Source organism: Equus caballus, chromosome 2 (genome assembly GCF_041296265.1).
Source record: "Equus caballus isolate H_3958 breed thoroughbred chromosome 2, TB-T2T, whole genome shotgun sequence".
Classification (NCBI taxonomy): Eukaryota; Metazoa; Chordata; class Mammalia; order Perissodactyla; family Equidae; genus Equus; species Equus caballus.
Window position 1 is genome coordinate 53,703,772 of NC_091685.1, and position 23,047 is coordinate 53,726,818.

Consider the following 23,047-nt stretch of genomic DNA (forward strand, 5'->3'; position numbering starts at 1 on the left):
TAGGAGGAGAAAGAGTCGTGGCAGGTCCCAGGGCTAGCCCAGGGCTGGGATGAAGGCATGGGTGTCCCAAGAGAGTCTCCTCCGGGACTGGGGTGCTCCTGAGAGCCGACCCGGCAGGTAGCAATGTTTAGTTTGTTGTGGGAGTACAGCTGTGGACACAGGAGGCACCATTCATCCCGTCTTTGGGTTTCCAAATTGGAAGTAGGTTGTGGAAGTCCACGAGGAAAGAAATTAGCAAATCTGGATGAAATGTTTCTTGTTCAAGGCACACAGAAGTTACCAAAACTGGCTTCCTAGGAGCTGACTTAGGGGAAGAGAAAGTAACAATGTGAGTCCCTTGAAATGCCTCAGGTGAATATGGTGTTGGCAGGAAATGCTCAAAATGTTTGAGGAACTGGTAAGTTGGGTGCCATTTAAACTATTCCAGGTCTAAGGTGGGGACGGATGCTTGCATCTTGGCTTCCAGTGCAAGCAAAAACAAGGCCACGTTGGGATTCAACTCAGTCTTTCCAAAGTGGTCGATGAGACGGCGTTTGTACTCCTCACTCACGGACCTCGAGAACTTCTTGCCGTGTGGTCCATGCACAGATGCATCTTCCATTTATGGGAGCTAACAAAAAGTCTGTCCAGTTGACAGCCATACCATCCAGCCTAATGCCGTCTCCCCCCACTCACAGTGCCCTGAACACCCATCTTGCTGATTTGGACACGATTTGCCTCATCACAGTGAGAGAGCCATGCCAGGGGGTTCTAGAGCCCCGGGAACCATGTTCACACCCCCTCTATCTATCCAAGACAGGAGCATCTCTGGACGGGTAACCTGAGTCCAGAACCCTGCCTTTCTCTAGGCTTGGCTTAGGATTTGTCCCTGAATGGCATGACTCGACCATTCTCCCGAATGCTGCCCCCTGGCTTAGGTGTGTCTGGAAGAATTACCAGCATAGACTGGCCTTTCTTTCACCCTTGAGGAGACCAACGAGGACGCCCCTCGACTTGCCAACCTGCCCCTGGGTTTCGATGTCTACCAGGCCTGTCCCTGTGACCCCAGGACCTTGGAGAGCAGACTGTTCTGGCTCTCTGGAGGGAATCGGACTCTCCCTAACTACAAGCGCCCGACTACAGCAAATCCATGGCCACTGTTACAGGAACAACTTCAGCACTGTCAGCCGAGGTCGGAACCCTTCTGGAGCTCTCCAGAAGCCCCCAGGTAAGAGGGTCTGAATGCTGGAGAGAGAGATTCTGGTCTTCCCCCATGCCTTTCTCTCAGCCAATCACAGGGAAAGGCAGAGCTCTACATAAGTCCTCCCAGGGACATCCTCCCATGGGGAGTTTGTTAACTGGGTTGGGAAGGAAGACCACGGTGAAGGAGAAGTGCCGTTGAAACATTGAGACTCAGCCCAGACTCATGCTCAAGGCCAAGGCATCCATCCTACAGCTCCTGGGAATATTGGCTGAGGACAGCTCACAGCTCTTTCCCTCACAGGACATTCCCACAGCATAGGGAAGCGCCTAACCAGAGGATGCAGCCCTCTCCAGGGACAGCCAGGGGCCCATGTCTGGCAGATAAGGGAGTAAGAAGCCTGGTTCCCTTGTCTCAATTTGGGACAACACCAAAGGGCCGTCCCAGCTCCAGAGATCCCTGAGGGTTGGCTGAGACCCAGTTGCAGCGGGCTTGGGCTTCAGCTTCTCCTGGGACCATCTCTGCTTTGCTACCTTCCCATAGGGATATCTCTCCAGAACACTTCCATACACTTTCCCCATGCAATACTCCCCATCAGACTCAGAGTCTCTTGGCAGGGCCCTGATATGTGACAAGCAGCCGTCAGCAGACACGACTTCTGACCATAGCAATATGAAATTCGGGAAATTCTGCTTTGGGAGAATCACCCTTTAGACAATCTGAGAGGGTAGGTCATCGTAATCTTCAGGACAACCTTAGGTAATGCTCTGGTAAGAAATTAAATGCAATGATTAAGAAATCCATGACTCAAGATGTATTTCTCCTCAGATTTACATCAAACATTGGTCGCCGGGGTGAAGGGAACCCTGCTTCCCAAGTCTCGTTGGGCAAGGCTGATGGAGACCCCATGACCTTGTTGCTACACCATCTGAAACTCATGCATTCTTCCATTGCCACTGAAGGACACAAAGAGCACCTGGGGCCTTACACATCCTCCTTTCTCCTTTGGCCTAAAAGTGATGCCCTTGGGCAGAAGTAGCCACACGTCCATTCGAAAACCAAGAGGGCTAGAAAACCTAGTCTTCTGTGTGCCAGAATGAAAGGAGAACTGGATGCAGCCTGCCACGCTCTTTCTCTACACCAAAGCAGACTCCCTGTCGCTCTCCCTGTCACATACAGTGTTCCCTCGCCCTGTTTCGCCAGCAGGACATCCTAAGACCCACTGAACTCAGGATCTCTAGAAGATCCTTAGGCTAACAGATCCAAGTGTTCAGTGGCCACACATGACAAACACTACAGAACTTTCAGGGTTGGATCAGAATATCCCTAAAGAAACTATCACCATCGATTGCAGTCAGCATCCTCCAGAAATGCTGGGGAGGGGAGAACCTGATTTCCCTAGTTGTCACGTCATAATATTTCAAATGGTAAGTTTTCTGCCAAAAGTCCCAGGGCATACAAAGAGACAAAGAAGGATGGCTCCTACCTAGGAAAAATCTAAGAACAGAAGGGGCCCCTGAGGAAGCCCTCGGGGTGAGCACAGAAAGCTTTCTCTGGTTGTTGCTGTTCACATTCCTGTGTCGAGCCTCTGTCTTCCTAAGCAGCAATATGCTGAAAACCTCTGTTTCAGGGTCAAGACAGAGTCAGAGGCCATGGATGCCGGAAATGGATTTGTCTCTTTTCTTCTGTCTTTGTCCGGGACTGTACCTACTGCCTCATCTCGATTTACAGGGAAAACCTGGGAAACCTACCCAAACAAGTGTGTTTTGGTTCCTGCAGGCAGAATACGGAAAATGTTGCAGTTATTTTGGGTGACGAAACTCAACTTCGTGGAGCCACTTTCCACCTCAAGGTGAATTTTGCTTAGAAAAAATTAAACATAGAGTTATCAATGACCTAACACGTTCATTTGGGATTTTCTGGCATGGAGGGCTGTGGCATCTGACCCGAAGGTCCGACTGTGGACCACATTTCCCAAAGGCCAAGGGGCAGAGACACGCAGCTTCTCTGTTTCCAGTAAAAAAAGACTCCATTTCCCAGCAGGCAGCTGGCGGGAGGGGCGCGGCTCCAGGCGTTTGTGAGCAGGCAGTTGGCCAGCCTGGGCTCCGCCCCCACGGGGGCCGTCCTTTTGGCCACGCCTCCTCACACGCTCTGCTCCCGAGCTGGCACAGCCTCTCCGCTCACACTGCTCCTCGCGCTCCTGCTGTCTCCCCACTCAGGGCAGCTCGACTGCCCCGCCCCTCTGTGGCCACGCCCCCTGCTCGCCACGCCCCCTCGCCCCGCCTCCCCGCTCTGCCTGTCACTCAGAGTTATGCTCTCTGGCCTTCCCCTGTGAGGCTGCAGGCTGCAGCCCCGGCTCCTCTGTCTCCGCGCCTCCCCGCTCGCCACGCCTCCTCACTAGCTCCGCCCCCCGCCCCTGAGCCAATGGGGAAGCCCCAGACATCCGCGTCAGGCGTGGCGGTGCCACCGTGTGGAGCCGGTGAAAGGGGCTACAGGTTCAGACCGGCGTGAGGGGCGTGCCTGACGCGGAGAGCCGGCAAGCTGGGGCCTCGCGGGCGTCCGCGACGATCCGGTTCCCCTGAGCCCAGTGCGCGCGGGGCTGTCCCGTCCAGGCCTCGTCCCTCCTGGGCGGGGGCGGCCGGTCCAACGCGCGGCGCGTCGGGCGCTCGGCCGGCGGAGGACGGTCTGTGCCGCCCTGGCCCGCGACGCCGGGGTCCGGGCGTCGCTTCCGCGGGGAACCCGGGCGGGAGCGCTTTGACGGGGCTCCGCGGAGACGAGGAGGCCCTCGGAGGACGGCGGGCAGGGCCACAGCGGGGCGGGAGGGCCGCTCCGAGGGGAGACGCTCCCTGAGCCCGGGCACGGGTCCCGGACAGCCTTCCGGGCGGCGGCGCGGCCCTGGCCCGCCGTGTCCGCTGAGGCCTGCGGGGGGCTGTCCTCGAGGGCCGGGGCGCGGGGCTCGCGGGCTGCACAGGGCTCCTCGGGGCCTCCGTCCCCTCCGTCCCCTCCGTCCCCGCTCCCCGGCGATGGCGGGGCCGTCCTGGCGGCTGTCTGAGGCTCAGAGAGGCAGCCTGCTGAGCACCCAGCTCTCAGGGGCTCGAGGGAGGGACAGCCGGCTGAGTCCGGGCGGAGGGAGCGGGAGGCCGCCTGGTTCTCTACCTGCCTCCCCGCGACTCACCTGGTTGTGTGTCGCCTGGTGTGGACGCCTCCCGTCTCCCCTCAGCTCCCTGTCCTGGAACGACCTGGACGCCCTGCTTTGCTGTGGGAGGGCAGTGGGTTGGGGGACGGTCGAAGGGCCTCCTGAGTTCTTGTTCTTGTTCTCTGTTTTACTGGGATCGCCTGTCAAGGCTGAAATTTGCAAGCGTCGGAGGAAACACAGGGCGACATTTCTTTGTAGGAGTTCAGAGCGACAGCCCCTTGCTTTTGAGGCCATGCTGAGCAGGATGGTTTGGGGAAGGATTTGGTCTATGATCATAAAGCAGTTGCAGAGGAAAGCAGAGGTATTTCCTGTCACCATTGGGTCCTGCTGGTGTTTATGCTGTTGCAACTGGCGTGTCGTGATTGGCATTAAGTTTCTGGGTAGATGAGGCGATGTTCCTCTGCTCCCTGGAGAAGGGAAGGTGTCTCGGGAGGTCGCTTAAAGGCTTTCTCTGCAGAAGGGGCCGCAGGTGGTGTTCTCTGCCTCCTGACGGTGCCGCTCAGATTCCGGGTCGGCACAGTGACCAAACTTTTGGACTTAATAACAGGTCACCATGTGAAGCACTCCTGTCACTTCAGCGCTAGCATCTGCGTGAACGATCTGCACGGATATTTACAGGGTAACGGCTTGCTGTTGTGTTCAGCGCTGCAGCAGTTGTTAAGCTGATGAGATGATGCAGGGCTGTGTCAAGCGTAGAACCTGGCTGACAGCAAGTGAGAAAGGGCCCAGGAGGGGCCATCTGACCTTCGTAGAGGCGTGACTTCCAACACGATGACTCGTCCACGGAGGAAGGTGGATCGGTGCTCTCAGGCTGTTCTGTGATGACATCCAGGTGAGCACAGCATTTTCACAAGTGCTGAGGGGACGTGTGATGGTGTGAGGGAGTCTTTTTATTGGCAGTTACTTTGGGGGCATCGCTAGGGAAAATAAGTTAGAGAGAATGTAGTAACACCAAGCCCTGCCAGTACAGACTGATTCTGGAAGGAAACTCGGGAATCAAACTTCTTTCTCTGTTCTGTCTTTTCCAGTGTCTGTGCTTCATCACGGGGCCTTCATTCCTCAATAGTATTTCCGTCTTTCATGGTTTATTCTTTGTCTCCCATTTTGGGAATGTCTGTTTATCCTCCTTCAATAGTTTGTTTTTGCAGTCATTAAAAAAATCTTTTTTTTCTCAGCAATTGATGTATGGTAGGCACTAAATCTTATTCTGGATATTAAGTAATGACTAAGACACTGTTTATTCTCACAAGGCACTCATTGGCTAAACATGATGGGAGATGTAAAAAAACTGTAATGTCCGGAGGTGACATTGAACTCTGGTGAAGTCTATCCAAAGAAGTTGACTCTTCAGTGAGAGTCTAGTGAAAGCTTCACAGACAAGCTTGTGACTGCGCTCAGCCTTGAACAAGGTGTTGGAATTCTCCCAGGTAATTGAGAGGTGGAAGCACTCCAGGATGAGCCGGGAGAGGAGGACATTTAGGGGGTAATTAGACTGGAAGGTGTGTGTATAAAATTGCAATACGACATTGTAATTGTGATGCAGATTATTCCTATCTGACCAATACTGCATAGCAGAGGGTGGGAAATGAGCCTGCTCAGAGAGAACACAGTCAGGTTAAGAAAGAGCCTTATATTTTGGCCACAGGATTGTGGTTTGATTCTGAAATTAGTGGACGGTAAGTGCAGGTTTCATGAGAGGGGACAGCCGTGATCAGGTCTGCTCTGTGGAAAAGTCACCCAGGTCAATGTGAGGAACAGACTGTTGCTGCTTTCAAAGTGTAAGAGAGACTGAGGGACGGAAACAGCACGGGAAGCCTGGGAGTGGAAGGAGAGGAGCGGGTCTCTGAGGGGTGAAAAATAACGTATCCCAAAATTCCGATTAATTTTTCCATTAAGTAGTGAATTTTTACTAGAAACAATGCCAGAAATGTTATATTCATTATTTAAATCTCCCAGAAACTATGAATTTGGTATCATTATCCTGTTTCATGAAGAATGTGACTGTAGTGACAGTGCTTGTGCAGGGCACATAATGGAGTCTGGAGACATGTTCAGAACTCATGGTTTCCAGGTATTTTGCATTTCACTAGTACTCTGATTTTTAATTCACTTTATTTTTTGAACAGTTGTACAGTTACAAAAACTTGCTGTGATAGTACAGAGAGTTTCCCTCAGCTCCGTTCGCAGTTTCTGCTCTTATGAACACATCCTGTCTGTTATCCTACACTACATTTAGTCCTTTCTGCCTAGCCTCCCCTGGCTGTGACAGGTTCTCGGGCTTTCCTTGTTCTTGAAGAACTTGGTAGTTTTAGGGAGTAATGGTCAGGTGTTTCGTAAAATGTTCTCCAACAGAATTTGTCTGTTTTATTCTCATGATTAGATTGGGATTATGGATTTGGGGCAAGAAGATCAGAGAGATAAATTGCCATTTACATCTCATCATTTCAAGGGTCCATGCTCTCCCTGTGACTTCCCCCCATTGATGTTAATGTTGGTCACCTGGCTGAGGCAGCATTTGTCAGATGTCTCCCCTGCGCAGTCACTCTGTCCCCTCTGTCCACACCGTGCCCTTTGTAGGGACTTTTGTCTGTGCAGCCCTCGCCTAAGAAGCGGAGAGTTAGCCTCGACCTCCTTTAGAGCAGAATGTCCAAGTGAATCATTGGTATTCTCCCACACAGGAGATTTGTGTCTTTTCATTTCCTTATTATTCAGTTATTTACATTGGTACAGTATTGATATGCATACATTCTCCGGATTATAATCCAACAACTTTATTTATTTTGTTGCTCAGGTTGTTCCAGCTTTGGCGATTAAGAGCTCCTTCAGTTAGCCGATGTGTCCCTTTGGCGTCCCCCCAGCATTCTTGGCTTTTTTTGAGTAGCATTTCATGACTTTCTTATGTTGAATGACACCTTAGTCTCATTTTCTTACATTTCCTTCCCGAATCCTAGAATTGGTTATTTCTACAAGGAACCCTGTTTCCTTTTGTTGGACTGTGGTATTAGAATTAAGACCTGGGTACCAGGTGTGTTTGCAGCTGTCAGGGCATTAGGCTCTTTCAGCGGACATAGCAGGGAAATATATCTGTGTGTGGTAGCCTGTGTGTATTCAAACACCTATAAATATATCTATACACAGCCTTCTGTGTCTATGTTCAGCTAAAGTAAGTTCACACTGATGTCTCCAACTCTATCACCACGTGGATCACTCTAGCCTCTTCTCCTTGCTTATCTGTAAACTCCTACTCCAAATAATAACCTTGTGCCCACTGTTCACTGTCCATTTACTTATCTGCTCATTTTCAGTCCACATGGACAGAAGTATCAGCATTGTTAACAATACCCCCCGGGTCACAACTTTATCAGCTACAATACAGTGCGTCTGCACAGTTTCTTTCATCTTCAGTTTTACAGACTCGACTCACTTCCCAAATTACATATTTCTGCACCTTTTCACCCACTCCCTTCATTCAGACTGTTTCATACATTTGTAATACAGTTAGATTTTTTCCACAGTTTTCATTCACTTCGGGAATTTTCTTGGACACATACGTGGCTTTTTGCTTGCACACATTGTTTCACTCTCTGTGCTGTAAAATTCAGAGTTTTGATAACTATCTAAGGTTTTGTCCATATTTACAGTATTATGCAGAAGAGTTTCACTGCACTAAAAAATCCCTTGTGCTTTATCCATTTGACTCTCCTTCCTCTTCCATGAAGACCGTGCTACTACTGACATTTTATTGTCTCTATACATTTGCCATTTCTAGAATGACATAAAATTGGTGTTCTACAATAGCCTCTTCAGATCGCTTCTTTCACTTAGAAATAAGCGTTAAAATTCATTCATGTCTTTTTGTGACTTAATGCTTTGTTTCCTTTTATCACTAAATAATAATAATCCATTTTATAGCCGTACCCCGGTTCTTTCTCCACTCACCTATTGAAGAACATCTTGGTCATTTCCAGTGCTTAGAAAGTATAAATAAAGCTACTATCTATATTAGCCCACAGGTGTTTTGTAAACCTATTTCCAAATTACTTGGGTAAATACCTAAGAATGCAGTTGCTGGATTGTGTGGTAAGACTATGCTCATCTTTGTAAGAAACTGCCAAACTGTCTTCGGATATGGCTGTACCATTTTGCTTTCCAGATCGCAATGAATGAGAGTTTGCTTTGCCCCACATCCTCAGGTGCAGTTGGTATTGTCAGTTTCCTGCATTTATCAGTTCTAATAGGTGTGTAGAAGTGTCTCATTGAGGTTTTATTTGAAATTCCCGAATGACCTGTGGCGGTGGTTGTCTGTCCTCAGGCTCGTTTGCCATCTGTATGTCTTCTTTGGTGAGGGATATATTCAGGTTTTTGCCCATTTTTCAATAAGGTTGTTTATTTTTTTGTTGTGGTTGACTTTTTTTTTTGAAGATTTTATTTTTTTCTTTTTCTCCCCAAAGCCCCCCAGCACATAGTTGCATATTTCTCATTGTGGGTTCTTCTAGTTGTGGCACGTGGGACGCTGCCTCAGCGTGGCTTGATGAGCAGTGCCATGTCCGCACCCAGGATTCGAACCAACGAAACACTGGGACGCCTGCAGCGGAGCGCGCGGACCTAACCACTCGGCCACGGGGCCAGCCCCCTGTTGTGGTTGACTTTTAAGAATTCTTTACATATATCTTGGACATATTTTCTTTATCATATATCTGTTTTGCGAATATCGTCTGCCAGTCTGTAATTTGTCCTTTGACTCATCGATTTTGCCTTCCACAAAGCAGGAGTTTTTAATTTAATAAAGTCTAACTTGGGGCCAGCCCGCTGGCACAGTGGTGAAGTTCACGCACTCCACTTCGGCAGCCTGGGGTTCACAGGTTCGGATCCTGGGTGTAGACCTACACACAGCTTGTCAAGCCATGCCGTGACAGCATCCCACAGGCCAAATAGAGAAAAATCGGCACAGATGTTAGCTCAGGGTCAACCTTCCTTACCAAAATAATAAATAAAGTCTAACATCAGTTTTTTTTCATAGATTACATTTGCAGTTTGTATCTTAATAACATAATTCCAGATTCTAGTCCACTTAGAGTTTGTTGCATAATCTTTTTAGAAGTTCTATTGTTTTGCATTACATTTAGGTCTCTGTTCCATTTTCTAAAAGTTTGTGAAAGTGTAAATTCTATATCTATGTTCATTTTTGTAAGAGCTTTAATGAGGTGCAATTGATACAAAAAGAACCTGACATATCTAATATGTACTATTTGATGGCTTGCCCCCCCATATCAACTGACAGATATGTATAAATTTCTCCTTTAGCCTTTGACAGGGTGGATCACATTGATTTGATTTTGGAATGCTGATACAACCTTGCATACCTGAATAAATTTCCTCTTTGTCCTGGTATATGATTGTTTTACATTGTTGGCTTCAGTTTTCTAATATTTGTAGAAGACAGTAACTGCTCATTTCTGAGACTTGCTGTTCTCAAGTTTTCCCGACTTTTAAACTCTAGTTTTGCTTTTAGGGTACTGCTGAGCTCATAAGATGAGTAGGAAAGTGTTGTCTCTGGTTATATTCTCTGGAACAGATTGTTGGGAGCACTAGGTTTATGGAGGGAGACCTGGCTGAAGCCCTAAAAGCTGCATCCCACAGCTTTCCCCTTGGATAGACAACAAGCAGGAAATGGTATTGGGAGTCAGGGACCAGAAGCCCAGGGGGATCCAGTCTAGGTCAGAGGTGAACAGGGAGCCCCTAGTGGGCCCGAGAAGGAAGAGTCCTGCCTGCCCATGGTCCATGTCCCCAGGACCTTCCTCTGGCCTCGTCCTCTCTATGTGCACGTTTTGAGCTTTTGACGGTATTTTCCCCACTTAGAGCTGAAGCCATTGCGGAGACTGAATCAGAAAACAAGGTCCTAATCTGTGTGCAAGAGAAACCGGGAAAATGTTCCCTCTTCCGGCAGAGTGTCGAAAGGCAGCCACTGTCCTGGGCAGGACGTGTGCTAGGGACAGGCACGTGCTAGTTTGACAGACACACCCAGCTTAGTGGTTGTGGCTCTGCCTGAGAAAACGCCTCCAACCGCTTAGTCCCAAGAGGTCGGAGGGGCCATCTCTGCTCCTGGACAGGGTGAACCACACTGCAATGATCCTGTCCTCGGCGGGAGGGGCACTTGGGCACGTCCTTCAGTAGCCAGGGAGGGGACTGGCACTTCTCCCTTCTCCACATAAACTGAGCCGCTCACTCTGGGAGATTTCTAAATTCGAGGAGGAATGTGAGTTTCTGGATCTGGTTTCCATGAGCGCTGCGAGCGAAAGACTCACACCTCCACTCCCAGGATTAGAAAGAAGCAACAATTTAATATAATACTCAAACGGAGCATTTACCATTGACAACAAAATATGGCCCCGCCAAATAGGGAAATAGGTGCTGGGCAAAAGGGGGGAGGGGGAAGAGGGGTTGGTGCCTTCCCTCGCGGCCAACAGGGGACCCCAAGAAACGGATCACAAAGTTCTCCTCATCAGAATCAGGGGAGGTGGCCCTGTGCACCCTGAGTGTCAACGCTGTGTCCCCGCTGTAGCTCAGCTGGTCTCAGGAGGGTCATCGACCACCACCACTGGGCCCTTGGTTGGGGGTCTGGTGTCTGGAGAAAGAGAGGCATTTCCTGAGCGGCCTGCCCTGGAACCACAGTGCACACCCCATCCCGGCCCCCCCTGCGCTCTGTGCTCCAGCCCTGTGCTCAGTGCTCAGTCAGCCAACAGCACCCCATCTGTCCCTGACACAGGGGCTGATATTTAGCGTCACCCACTTCACAGAGGAGGAAACCAGTCCCAGAAACGTGAGTGCAACCGCCCAGGACGGGACTGCTCAGCAGTGGAGCTGGAACCCAGGGCCAGCTGTCTGCCTCCCCAGGCCCACGCTCAGCCTGAATGTTTCCTGAGCCCATGGTTTCAGCCACTGCCGGTCTGGACACTCACTCTGGCCTGAGCGGTTCTTCTTGCCTTTGAAGAAGAGTCGAATCTTTCTGACCCAGTGGTATCGGGGCTCCAGCTGGCAGGACAGGCTGTAGCTACAGGACAGAGCGGAGCTGGGAGCTCTCAGGAGCCACACATCACATGTGCGTCCTGGAGCCTGCCAGCAGCTGGGGTCGAAGGGCCCCAGGGGTCGCCATGCAATCAGATCAGGGGCTGACCATGGAGCAACGGCCATGGGCTCTGGAGCTGGTCAGCAGAGAGAGGCTGTCCTGCCCTCCCCCAACTCCTGACATGACTCACCTCTCCTCCTTGCTCAGGGGCTCCACGGCCTGGAAACAGGCCCCAAAGTGCTCGTCGGGCTGCACGGTGTACAGATTTGCAGCCTCCTGGAGCAGCTCGATCTCGTCCATCAGTTTGAATTGCTAGGACAGAGCAAGCACAGGATGCCCACACGGCCTGAGTGGGGGACCCTGCAGGGCTCGTGGAGGGGCTGAGGAAGGGGGCAAGGGGCCAGTCTGGGGCCTTTGCCCACTTGGGAACCCTCCCTCCCTGCGATTCCAGTCAGGGCTTGCCTGCTCTCACACTTGGCCCAAAATAGCTCCTCCTCCAGGAAGGAGTCTTTGATGCCAGCCCTTCCCCCACCCGCCAATGCCATAGGATCCCTAGCTCTGTATATCGAACTGTGCAAATAAATGTTCCACCCTGGGGATTGGGCCAGAGGGGGTCCTGCCCACTGCGGGGGGGTCTCTGATTTCCAACCCCCACCCTCCCCACCGGGAGGCCGCAGCCGCTTACCTCATTCCATTTCCGACAGTTGAGCACATTGCCCTGGAAAGCAGACAGCCGCAGTCCATCAGAAACAGCCCCCTTGGGCCAGCACTAGCCCCCGTCCACATCTCTTGCAATGTTGCACTACTGCCAGTGGGCAGGCCCATCCAGAGCCCGGACTTGGACCTGGGCCAGTCTCTGGGCTCCAGAGCAGGGGGCGCAGAGCAACTGAGGCAACAGACCTTGTGACCCAACCCTCTCTGATGACACGTGGGGAGACTGAGGCCTCAGGCAGGAAGGGACAGCTCAGCCACTGATGTGCTTCCTGACTGGGAGGGGCCCGACTTCTCTTCCCTCACTGGCAGGGCCAGAGGGAGAGGCTGAGTCCAGCTCAGACACCACCTCCTGCGGCCACACAGTCAGGCAGCTCTGAGCCTCAGCAGCCCAAGGAACCTGGACGGTGGCTTATGCAGAGCCTGCGTCACCCACTGGGGAGATGGGCCTGACACCCCAACTCCCACACGAGGCTGGAGGCCCTGCTGAGAGGACCTTTGCCAAATGCAGAGAGCTCAGGGCTCAGGACAGGACTCTCTCCTCCCCACCCTCAGGAGCCTGAGCCCCCGGACCCACCTCCAGGCTCACTCACCTCCACATAATCCTCCATCGTAGCGTCCAGCAGCTCCAGGGAACGGAAGAACGTCACCAGGGAGGGGATGACACCCTGTGCCGCCATCGGGATGGGCATGGTGATGAGCTCCCGCTCTCAGGTGCCCCCATGAACCTTCCCCTGAAACCCCTCAGCCCAGCCTCCTGCCCACCCCACGCTCCCACACAGAGCAGCCTAGGATCCTCGGGACACCCCAACACACACAATTCCCTCCCCCGCTCCCCTCCAGGAACACCAAACTCCATCAGTCAAGTCCCAGGGCTGGCTGTTGGCCCCTCCCAGGGGCAGTGGCCCCTGCCCTTCCCCACCCCAAATCTGCCCTGCTGCCAGCCCTTCCAGGCCTCCTCCTGCTCACTGCCACTGCAGGCCCGTCATGCTTGGCAGCCACAGCAGATTCACCTGAGGAGGAAGGCCCCTCTCCTGAAGGAGGTCTCCAGCTGGGAGGGGGAGCCCCCTCTCCTCTGACTCCTAGGCCCCTCCCCCACAGTCACCCTCACCTGCTGCCGCTGCCTCTCCTGGGCTCCCTGGCGGGCCCTCTCTGCAGTCTTTAACACGGAGGTCGCCTCCTGTCGGGGCCGAGGACAGGGTCAGTGCGCCCATACTCCCCTCCGCATGTCCCCCAAGGCCCCTGATCTCAGACCCTGGCCATCGGCTCCAGTCCCCTGCTGCCTCTGCTGCTCCCACCTCCAGGGTGCTCTGATTCTAGACCAGTCCCAGCTCCAGGACTCAGCCCTGTGTGACCTTGGGCCTGCCCAGGCCTCCCTGGCCCTCTTTCCTCAGCTGAAAAGTGTGAGGAGAACGTCACCTGCTTCCAGGAGTCTCCTGAGGACTCAGAGTCATCTGCGTGTCATCACTGCTCTCCCCTCACCTCTCGAGGAGGAGCCGGCACAAATCTCCTTGCGTTCCTGTCCTCCCTTGGATGGTAGCACCCCGCTGGGAGGCCTGCACCGCTGATCATTTCCCTCCACTTCCCAGAGGAGGAGACGGAGGCCCCCAGAGGGGCAGTGACTGGCTCAAGGACCCACTGGGAGAGGCTGCTCCCCGTGCCAGCTACAGGCCCTGCCCCCGCTGCCTTCACCCCAGCCCTGGCTCCAAATCTGACCAAGGCCCCGACCTCTGGACTCCAGGGGTGCGTCCAGACCCCAGCTGAACAGACAGGGAGGGGGAGGGCAGGGTGTCTTGGGGGACCTGGCCGAGTGGCCCCGGCCTGCCCCACCCTCACAGGGCTCTCTGACCCCCAGCCTGGGCCGAGCCTTGCCATAGCCTCACCTCCTAGGATCCCCTCGGGATGTTCCCCTCCCCTCTCCTTCTGGCCTCCTTCCAGATCTCCAGCCTCCAGGTTACCTGCACTAGCAGCTCCCTGCTCACGCGTTTCTCTCTCCTGACCCACTTCTTCCAGGTTCGAGAACTCTCCCTGCGGGGTGGGGAAAGAAAGAAAGAAAGAAAGAAAGAAAAACTGTGGGATGCTTGAAGGCAAGTCCCATTTATTTGAGAACCCAGCAGATCCAAACTGCCTGGGGCCTGGATGAGGGATTTTGCTGGGGTGTTCTGAGCTCTAAGGTCCCCATGGGACTGCGGAGGGGCCTCTCCTCTTGTCCCTTGGGGCCTCCATTCCCAGATGTCCCAAACAGATCTCTTTGGAACAGTGTTGGTTTCAGCTGCATAGAGGCTTCTGTTGCTGCAAAGGAAACACCTGAGATTCTCCACCTGGGCTCAAGCCAGGATCTGGTCTGGAAGGAAATGAATCCCTGGGACGGAACTGCTGGCCTAAGGGCGCTGAGAGACTCAGAGACCCAGCACCCAGGTCAGTCCCTGTGCCCGGCGTTCGCTGTCTCCCAGGTGGTCTCAGCTGACTTTGGGGGACATGCCGGCCCAAATCAGGCTGCCTGGGCCACCTCACCCTCATGGTGCTTGGCTGGAGAGCAGACCACCCACTACCCACCTGGAAACTTGTCCCCAGGTGTCTTGGAGACGGGCAATGGCAGGGCTCTGCAGGGCAGAAAGGATTGTGTGGAGGGAACAGAAGTTCCCGAGGCCTCGACACTCCTGGGGAAGCGAAGAGATGGAGCCGTGAGGGGGAGCTGAAGCTCTGCTGCCTCTGGTTTCTGTCCCCTCATGGACTTCCCCTGTCCTGGAGGAGACACATGCCCAGGGAAGCCAGGGAGGGCACACCTGCCACCCGACGAGCAACACTGCCAGGCACAGGATTTGTAGCTCAACACAAGGAAGGAAGTGAGCTTGTCCCCACTGGGACCTCAAGTCAAGGTCAACGTGGCCCTGGCATGAGGGTCAAGGGACAGTCCAGGGACTAAGACCCCAGACTTCAATCCTGAGAGCTGAGAAACAAGAGGCAATTCCCACGCATCCAGACAGGGCGTGCCAAGGCTTACCTCAGCCACCCTGATCCACAGCTCAACCACCCTGGCCCTGTCCTGCGCTGTCATGCTCGCGTCCCCAAGGCAGGTGACGAGGATGCAATTGGCCACGGTGTTGTCGTGCATCACAGTGTCACGGACGGTGGGTGCCAGGGACTCGCGTTCCCTGTTGTCGCGCTCGGACCAGATGGAGCCGAGGCAGTGGGCGGGCACCAACGTCTTGAACAGCTCCTGCAGAAGATTCGGAGTGTCACCCGGTCCTGCCGCACCCCAGCTCGGCGTCCACAGTCCCCCATAGGCCCAGCAGGGTGAGATCAGAACTGGAGCTCAGGAAGCAGAGCATGTGGCCTGAGGCTTGTGGGAGTCCCTGGGTTTTGTCTGTGTCCACTGAATGCACCCAGTCCAGGATGACCCCGGACACAGTACTGTGGGGAAGGGAGGGGACATTTGCTCCCAGCCCCATCTCACTTCCTCCAAGCTCCAGAAGGCAGCCCACACATGCCCACCAGAAGGGCCATCATCCACCCATCCCAGTGCCCCTCGGGTCCCACTCCCCATTCCCATGCACATTCCCCCGAGGCAGGGACAACCCCCAGCTTTGTTTGACTGTCTCCACTGGAGTCAATACACATCACCTTCCTGCTAAGTGCTGAGGCTCTCCGGGCCACCTGCGCAGATGGGGGATCCACCCAAGGACCTGGCAGCACTTCAGTGAGTGCCCATCCCCCACCAAAGGGCCAGACTCTGCCCACCTTCCACTCTCTCCCACCTCATTCATCGGCACAGCCACCCTGTACAGCAGGTGCTGAGTGTCCGTCTCTACCGTCCCCTGTTCGCTAGGGGACAGCTAAGGCTTGGGGAGAAAGAAAGCTGCCCAGGTCACAGTGTTGATAAGAGAGGGAGCAGGGATTTGGACCCAGATCATCGGAATCCCGAGCAGGGAATGGCAGGTGTGGGGTGGCTCATGGCACCGGGAAGGCAGGGGCCACCCGCCCCACAAGCTCCTCTGCTCACCGCAGCCATCCTCGTCAGCTGCTCTGCCACCAGCTGGGGAGGGAAGTCCAAGATGTTCAGCTTCTCCTCCCGCAGCTGGTCCTCGGTGGTCACGGCCCAGGGGCAGCTGGGCTCTGGGGCTGCCTCTAATGGTGGCCCTTGCTCTGGTCCTGGAGTGGCCGACTCAGGGGCTGCTGGCTCCAGCTCTACCACACGTGGTGAGACTGGAGGTGCAGCTGGCTCCAGCCCGGGGGCTGGCACTGGCTCTGGCTCTGGAAGTGGCAGGAGCTTTGGAGCTGGCTCTGGAGCAGGATAAAGAGAAAGTTTCACCCACACACCTCACGGTTTCTGTGCCTTTCCAAAGATAGGAAGGGCTCCACTGCCTCTAAGGGAACGCTAGCCCGTGAACCTCAACACAGACAGTCTTCCCAGACTCCAGTCCCCTCACCTTTCCGTTCGGCCTCAATGGCCTTGAGATGCTCCAGGTGGCCTGGCAGAAGGTAGGCATGGCCCTCCACATGGGAGCCACCAAAGCTGACGTGCAGAGTGGCCAGCTGCAGGGTCCAAGAGGGAAACCGCAGGGGCTCCCTGCAATCCTGCCCTTGGCCCAGCCAGGTTCCCAGCAGGAAATAGATAGCACTGCGGGGAGGCAGATGGGCCAGAGAGTCAGTGGCCTGGCCTTTCCTTAAACACCGCCCTCCCAAGGCACTCTTGTTAGCATCTGCGCCCCTTTGCCAGACCCTCCCCCTCCAGAGGAGGGCCCCATCCCAGCCCTGAGCCCTGGCTGGCTGTCCTGGCTGTGGCAGGCCTGCTCATCCAGCAGGCTGAATACAGAGTCTGTGAGAGTCTCTTGTTCCCACCGACACTCTCCTCCCCAAGGGTCTGGACACAGCCCACCCAAGCCCTGCATGCATGTGGGCCACTGGAATGAAGACTCCAGCAGATTTGGGAGCAGCTTGCTCACACACCTCCTACTATGGACCCGGCGGTGGTGCTCACAAGGTGTGCATGTGGAGAAAGGGAGGCAGGAGGAGCTGGGACTCTGCTGGGAGTGGGTCTCTAGGGGACAACGCAGCCCAGCCTCCCTTCCGGTTCTCAGGGGGCCTGGGACCCATGCACAGCTCTCTTTGAGTCCAGTCCTGCCGGAGTGGAAGCCACCAGAACTCAGCCCTCCCATGGGAATCACAAGATGGGTGAGATGCAGGGTTCTCCCAGGCCTGACCCGGCCACAGCCTCCATCCTCTCCCCACACCCTGTTTGCTAGAGACAGGAGGCCCTCCTTCTCGACCCAAAGACCACTCACTTTGGGAGGTGGTCCTGTCCTCCAGCATCCCGCACGCAATGGGCCAAGCTGCCTCCATGTGTCCCAAAGGGGATGAGGGCATCGCCCGGGATGGAGGGTAGATGGGACCTGTGAATGATGTCAAGTGTGACTGTCTGACTCTCAGAATAGAGGGGAGGCCCAGCGAGGCTGTCTGCTTCCTTCACTGAGTGACACTTAGTGTGTCCAGAAGTCCTGCTCAGAGTAGGTCCTTCATAGACATTGTTGAATGACCTCCAACCAGAACCACCCCAGGTGTCTGAGTGGGCCTGTGGCCCCTCTGTGGCCCTAGAGATCCCTAAGTGGCTACACCAAGGACGAGCACCAGGCCCAGCTGGATGGCATCTCAAACTCCTTGACAGGGTGCTCTCCAGGTGCTTTTCCAAACTCAAAAAGCCACAAGCCAGTGAAGGGAGAGGAAGACTACTTTCCGTGGGGGACAGAGAAATAATCACCACCAGCAACCACAGCATGGCCCACCACCCTCTCTGCAGAGCCGGGCACCAGGGCAGCACCTGGAGGGCTGATCCCATTCATCCCTGGGAGAAGCCTAGCAAGTTCATCCTCTCCCACCCCACGTTTCAGAGGAGCCAACTCAGGCTCAGAGAGATGTGGTGACATTCCCAAGGCAAGACACACAGCTGGCAGTGGGCAGAGTCACCACTGTGCTGAGGAGGAGGAGGGCAGTCACCTGGGAAACAGCTGGTCCAGCACCTGGTGGGCTGTGCTGGAGCCTGAGTCGCTGCAGAGGGAGGTGATGACACTGCAGAGGACTCTGCTGGGGAAGGCTGGCAGCACAGACTCTGAGAGCCTCTGCATCATGCCTGCCTGGAGGGCACGCATCCTACAGGCCTCAGTGACAGACAGAGTGGACTCATCTTCACTCTGGGTGGGACGAGGAGGGATACAGAGTCAGGGTCACCACTGCGAACCACCAGCGTTATCGAGGTCTGCAGCTGACCCAGGAACTCCTAGCCCCTCCCACACATCTGCAACAGGAGACACAGGAGCTCCCACACTCAGCAAGGTTCTGGCCTCTCAAAGTGCAATCTGACTTTGGGCGTGCGAAGGATTCCACGTTGACCTCCCTCGAGGCCATTTGCTCGCTGAGGGACAACAGAGCTCCCTCTGTGAAGAGCACCAGCCCAGTGAATCCTCAACAGACACCCTCTCTCTAGAGAGGAGAACAGAGGCTTAGGCATGCCAAGTGGCTTCTCTAGGTCCTGTGGGTCAGAACTGAGAACCGCCCAAAGTGAGGGCTGAGGGCCGGCCCCTCTAACTGCCTGAGGCTTCATCGGGCCCCCACCTGGAGGGAAATGTTATGTGGCCGCCCCACCCCGCCCCAGTCTGTTAACAGTGTACAAGGCAGTGACACGTTCTGAGAATCCCTTTGACTTCCAAACACGCTGATGGTTATTTCTTTTACATTAAAGGGAGTTTGGAGATCCTCATTATCGAGGTTTCATTTTCCAAAAAAGGCAAAATTCAAAGATACTCAGGGCCTATTGGGAAGTGACAACGACATCAACGTTTTCTCTAATCTTCCTAGGGAAATGCTAAGAGTGCCCTCCTACCCTCCTATGCAGCTGGTGCGGAGGAGCAGAAGTCCAGATTCCTTTGGGAATGGGACTGTGGGACACTCATGGAGGACAGCCCTGTTAGGGTCCCAGGAGAACGGCAGTGGGATGTTGGATTCTGGGCTGGCCCTCGTCATCTCATGGTCCTGGGTGGGAAGACCCCTCCGTGCCCACTCTCACCTCAGAGCAGCCCTGGTTATTGATGGTGGCGCGGTGCAGCTGGTCCCTGTCCAGGGAGATGGAGTACCCGAAGCCATCCGCCAGCTCTTCCACCACCTCCTGCGTGCAGCTCTGCAAAGACAGTGCCCGAGAGCCGGGCCGGGAGGTCTGAGGGGCCTGCCTCGACTTGGCCACAGGAGGAAACCCCAGCACAGATCAGGTACCGTGCAGCATCTGCATAGACCTCCAGCCAGGGAGGGAATGAGATGACACCCGGAGGGCTCGGGACTAACCTATGGGTAGAGGAGCTTGGTCCCCAGCACCCACTCTCCCATCCTGCTAGCCACCACCTAGGCTGGGAACATGACACACTGCCAGTCTTCCAACACTGAGCAAATGGCTCCTGCCCAGGGTGGGTCCCCGCTCAGCCCTGCCGTGCCTCTCTCACTCCCCTCCGACATACAAGGAGCCTCAAAGTGGTGTGCGGGTGGCATCCAGCTGTGGCCTAACCCGGTTGGCTTTCCCTGTGTTACCTGAGTGCTCCTCCTGCCAATTGGACAGAGGCGGTGCAGGTGAGGGCCAAGCCAGTGTCTATAGTGACTGAAAAGGCTCTTTTTCTTGGCTTTCCTGAAGCCGGAGCCTCCACAACTCGGGAGACAGCAGGAGAACATCCTCTTGTCTTCAGTGTCACCACTCAAGTGGGCTCAATAGGATGCTATGTCTAGAATGTGGGCGCCTGGAGACCAGTGTGCTAAGTTCTGTTGGGGTCTGTCTCCAAGGAAGTGAGGTCACTTCCTCAAGGTTCCCTTACCTGGGCCCCTTCCTTCAATCACACCCACCCAAAACCCCTCTGGGATCTTGGCTGCTCACCCTCCTTGCCCATGTCACCTCCAGAACTGTACACAAATAGCCAGCACAGATCCCAACACAGGACCTTAAGATGGAACCAGGGTTCCAGCTTGAGGACATGCAGCTGAGTTCAGACCTCTTTTTTCCTACAAGCTCTGTGTCCTGGAAATGCCAATTGGCCTCCCAGGGCCTCCTCCATCACCCAACCTGCACGATGGGGACGAGGCCAGAAATATCTCCCTTGGGACATCCTCAAGTGTAGAACAGACAATAGCGACAACACCTGTGGTCTGGTTTCCATGTGTCTGATGCACACACTTAGAGATGAAAGAATGACAAGAAGGGGTGGGATGTAGTGTGGAGTACCCCTCAAAACAGGACTGGGTTCCAGCTCTGTGACCTTGAGCAAGTCCCTGCCCCTCTGGGCCTCGTTTCCAGGTCTGCACCTTTAAGAGGTGGAAATTAGGGGAAATTCAGATACTTCCATTCACTGGCATGAAACCTTGCAGGGTCTTCTGTTTGACTTAGAATCAGACCCAAGTGCCTCGTGTCAGCCTATGTAGTGGGCAGCCTTCACTATGGCTCCTGGTGCTCACTGTCTTCTGCTGTGCATGTCCTTGTGGAACCACAAGTGGTCAGGAACTGCCTTCTGAATAGAACGCAGCCAAGGTGATGGGATGGCCTGCAACCCAGGGTTAAGAACATAAAGCCTGGCCCTTCCTTCTTACTCATTGGCTTTAGTCCCCTCCGTCTTTCCCTCCTTCTGTTTCCATCTCTCTCTCTCTCTGCATCTTATATCTCTGGAACTGGGGGAGCAAGTGTGCATGTTTTCAGTTGCCCTATGAAGATGTTCCATAGGAGAGAATGGAGGGAATGATCGGCCAACAGCCAGGCAGGAACTCAGACTTTCAGTCCAAACAAACCCGTCAACATGCATGTGAGTGAACTTGGGAGCAAACCCTCCACAAGTCGAGCCGCAATATAGCCGCAGCCCCTGCTTCACAGAGACCTTGAGGCGGAGGCACCCAGCTAAGCTGTGCCCCATTCCTGGCACTCAGAATTTGTGAGATGTTAAGGATTTGTATTTTCTAGGTGCAATGTCTTAGAGCAGTGTCATCAGAGAGCGACGGGAAAAGCACAGTCTGCCAGTTCCTGCCCTCTGGCCCTGCCTGTCCCCTTCTACCCTCCTCTCTCTTCTCAGGCTCCTTCCAGCTACACTGCCTTCTTTCGGACATTGTCTGGTCAGACCCACTTCTTCCTGTGAGCCTCTACGCCAGCGGTGCCTTCTCCCTGACACTCAAACTGTTCCCAGACACAGGCAGGCGTGCCTCTCATCTGGCACCCTGCTGACAGCAAATGTCACCCCTATGATGCCTTTCAGAGCCTCCCAGGCACAGGCTCCACTGTCACAGGTCTCCCACCTGCAAGGGCATCACATGATGTCCTCCTTCTTGGTCTCATCTGGATAAAGTGAGTCCATGAAGGAGGGCTTTCTGCTTGGCGGACGAGGAGGCAGCTTCTTCTGGTTTCCTCAGGATCATGACTGTCTCTTCTGGGCTGAATGTTTCCCCTCCCAAGTCCATTGTGAAAGGAAATTCTCATTCCCTTGCTTTCAAGGGTCTGGTTTCCCCAAGAACACAGGGAGACTCCCATCTCCCTGGAATGCGGCACCAGCCCCTACACCCAAAGCCAGAAAATTAGCACCCAGCTTGAAACACCACCAGATCCTGAAGTCAATTCCTGCTGAGGTCCCCCATCCATTTTGTAAGCCCATAGTATCTCCTGATCTCACCTTTCCCCTAAGACCCAGCTCCCAGCCTGCCCTTGGCTTCTTACAGGAACAGTGGGATTTCCCAGAAGCACTCCCAGCCTGAGCAAGAAATGTTTTGAAATGTTCTCTATGTATTTTCCAGGACATGGGGTATGGGGAGAAGTCATTTTGGTTGTGTATGTGCAACAGTTTTGATGCGAATAGCATCTTGTTCAGACAGAGATCAAAGAGTGGGGCTACCAGGTGTAACAAGAAAATGGATACACTGAGCCAACGTCTTCATGGTGTGAAGTCATAGGGAGCAAAGAACATGGTTAAGAGCAGAGAATATGGAGCCACAACTTATGTTCAAATTCCACCTCAATCACTTCCTAGATATTGGTAGAGGGCAAAGTACTTACCTCATTGGTGCCTCAGTTTCTTCATCTGTTGTTGGCAAGAAGGATAAGCATACCTAATTTGTGAGGATATGGAGAGTGCTAAAGGAGTTAATGTTTCAAAACACTTGCAACATCCAGCACATTGCATGCCCTGTACGCATACATTATAAATGAAATGTAAATGTTCTTCTGACGCTGTCTGTTTGCTCCAGACGGGAGACTAGGGGCTGGAAGGATGTAGACAGCACTCCCTGAGACAGGATGAATTGATGAATGAACAACACTGTTGAAGGCATTACCAATGGCAGATCTGCCTCCCTATGGACATTCCCAAGGACAATCACACCCAAGCATCCCTCCTCCGTCCTGCATCGTCTTCTGGGATTCTATCCAGGAATCACGGGGGCTTCTTGAACCCTGGGACCCACACCCACCACAGGTTCTCTTCTGTCTGGCAGCAAATGCCAGGCCTTGTCCTAATGGCTGCAACCCACAGGCTCTGAACTCAGATCCTTTTCTTCACTTGAGGGAGACGTGTCATTCCCAGAGCTGGGCACACAGAGTGTCAGCCTTGGAGGAAATGCCTCCCTGGCCAGTGGCAGGTGGAAGAGCGCCGTGACAGAGTAGGATTTGGGGAGAGTCCTCCAGGTGTGGTCAGAAGGGGCCCAGCCAGGGCATTTGTCAGCAAGGTCTGGTTGGTGGACCTTGGTGGCAAAAGAGTGGTGGGGACAGCATGTTTTAGAGTTCCTGGCATGAGACAATCCACAGGATGGTCATGAAGTCAGAATCAGCCTAATGAGGTCCAGCTCAATCCACTGTCATCTGTTCCCTGACTGGCTCACTAATCCAGGAGTG

The 23,047-nt window shown here is 54.1% G+C and overlaps 1 protein-coding gene across 1 annotated transcript; it reads right to left on the bottom strand.

Annotated features, from left to right (window-relative positions):
* Positions 1–10,697: 10,697 nt before the first annotated feature.
* Positions 10,698–19,404, bottom strand: LOC102149785 (ral guanine nucleotide dissociation stimulator). The gene is made up of 14 exons (XM_070261190.1): positions 19,214–19,404; positions 18,148–18,341; positions 17,439–17,546; positions 16,584–16,774; positions 16,157–16,437; positions 15,158–15,373; positions 14,710–14,813; positions 14,112–14,181; positions 13,265–13,333; positions 12,747–12,821; positions 12,128–12,160; positions 11,633–11,754; positions 11,336–11,427; positions 10,698–11,001 (listed from the first exon to the last, which is right to left on the bottom strand). The coding sequence occupies exons 2-14, from the start codon at positions 18,297–18,299 to the stop codon at positions 10,940–10,942; spliced, it is 1,575 nt and encodes a 524-aa protein (XP_070117291.1). The 5' UTR covers positions 18,300–18,341; positions 19,214–19,404; the 3' UTR covers positions 10,698–10,939.
* Between the last annotated feature and the right edge of the window lie 3,643 nt (positions 19,405–23,047).

Coding starts and splice junctions, on each gene's coding strand:
- LOC102149785 (XM_070261190.1), bottom strand. CDS start 18,299: ATGCGTGCCCTCCAGGCAGGCATGATGCAGAGGCTCTCAGAGTCTGTG. Junction 13,334..14,111: donor GCAGGGAGCTGCTAGTGCAG/GTAACCTGGAGG, acceptor CGGCCCCGACAG/GAGGCGACCTCCGTGTTAAA. Junction 12,822..13,264: donor AGGAGAGGCAGCGGCAGCAG/GTGAGGGTGACT, acceptor ATGGCGGCACAG/GGTGTCATCCCCTCCCTGGT.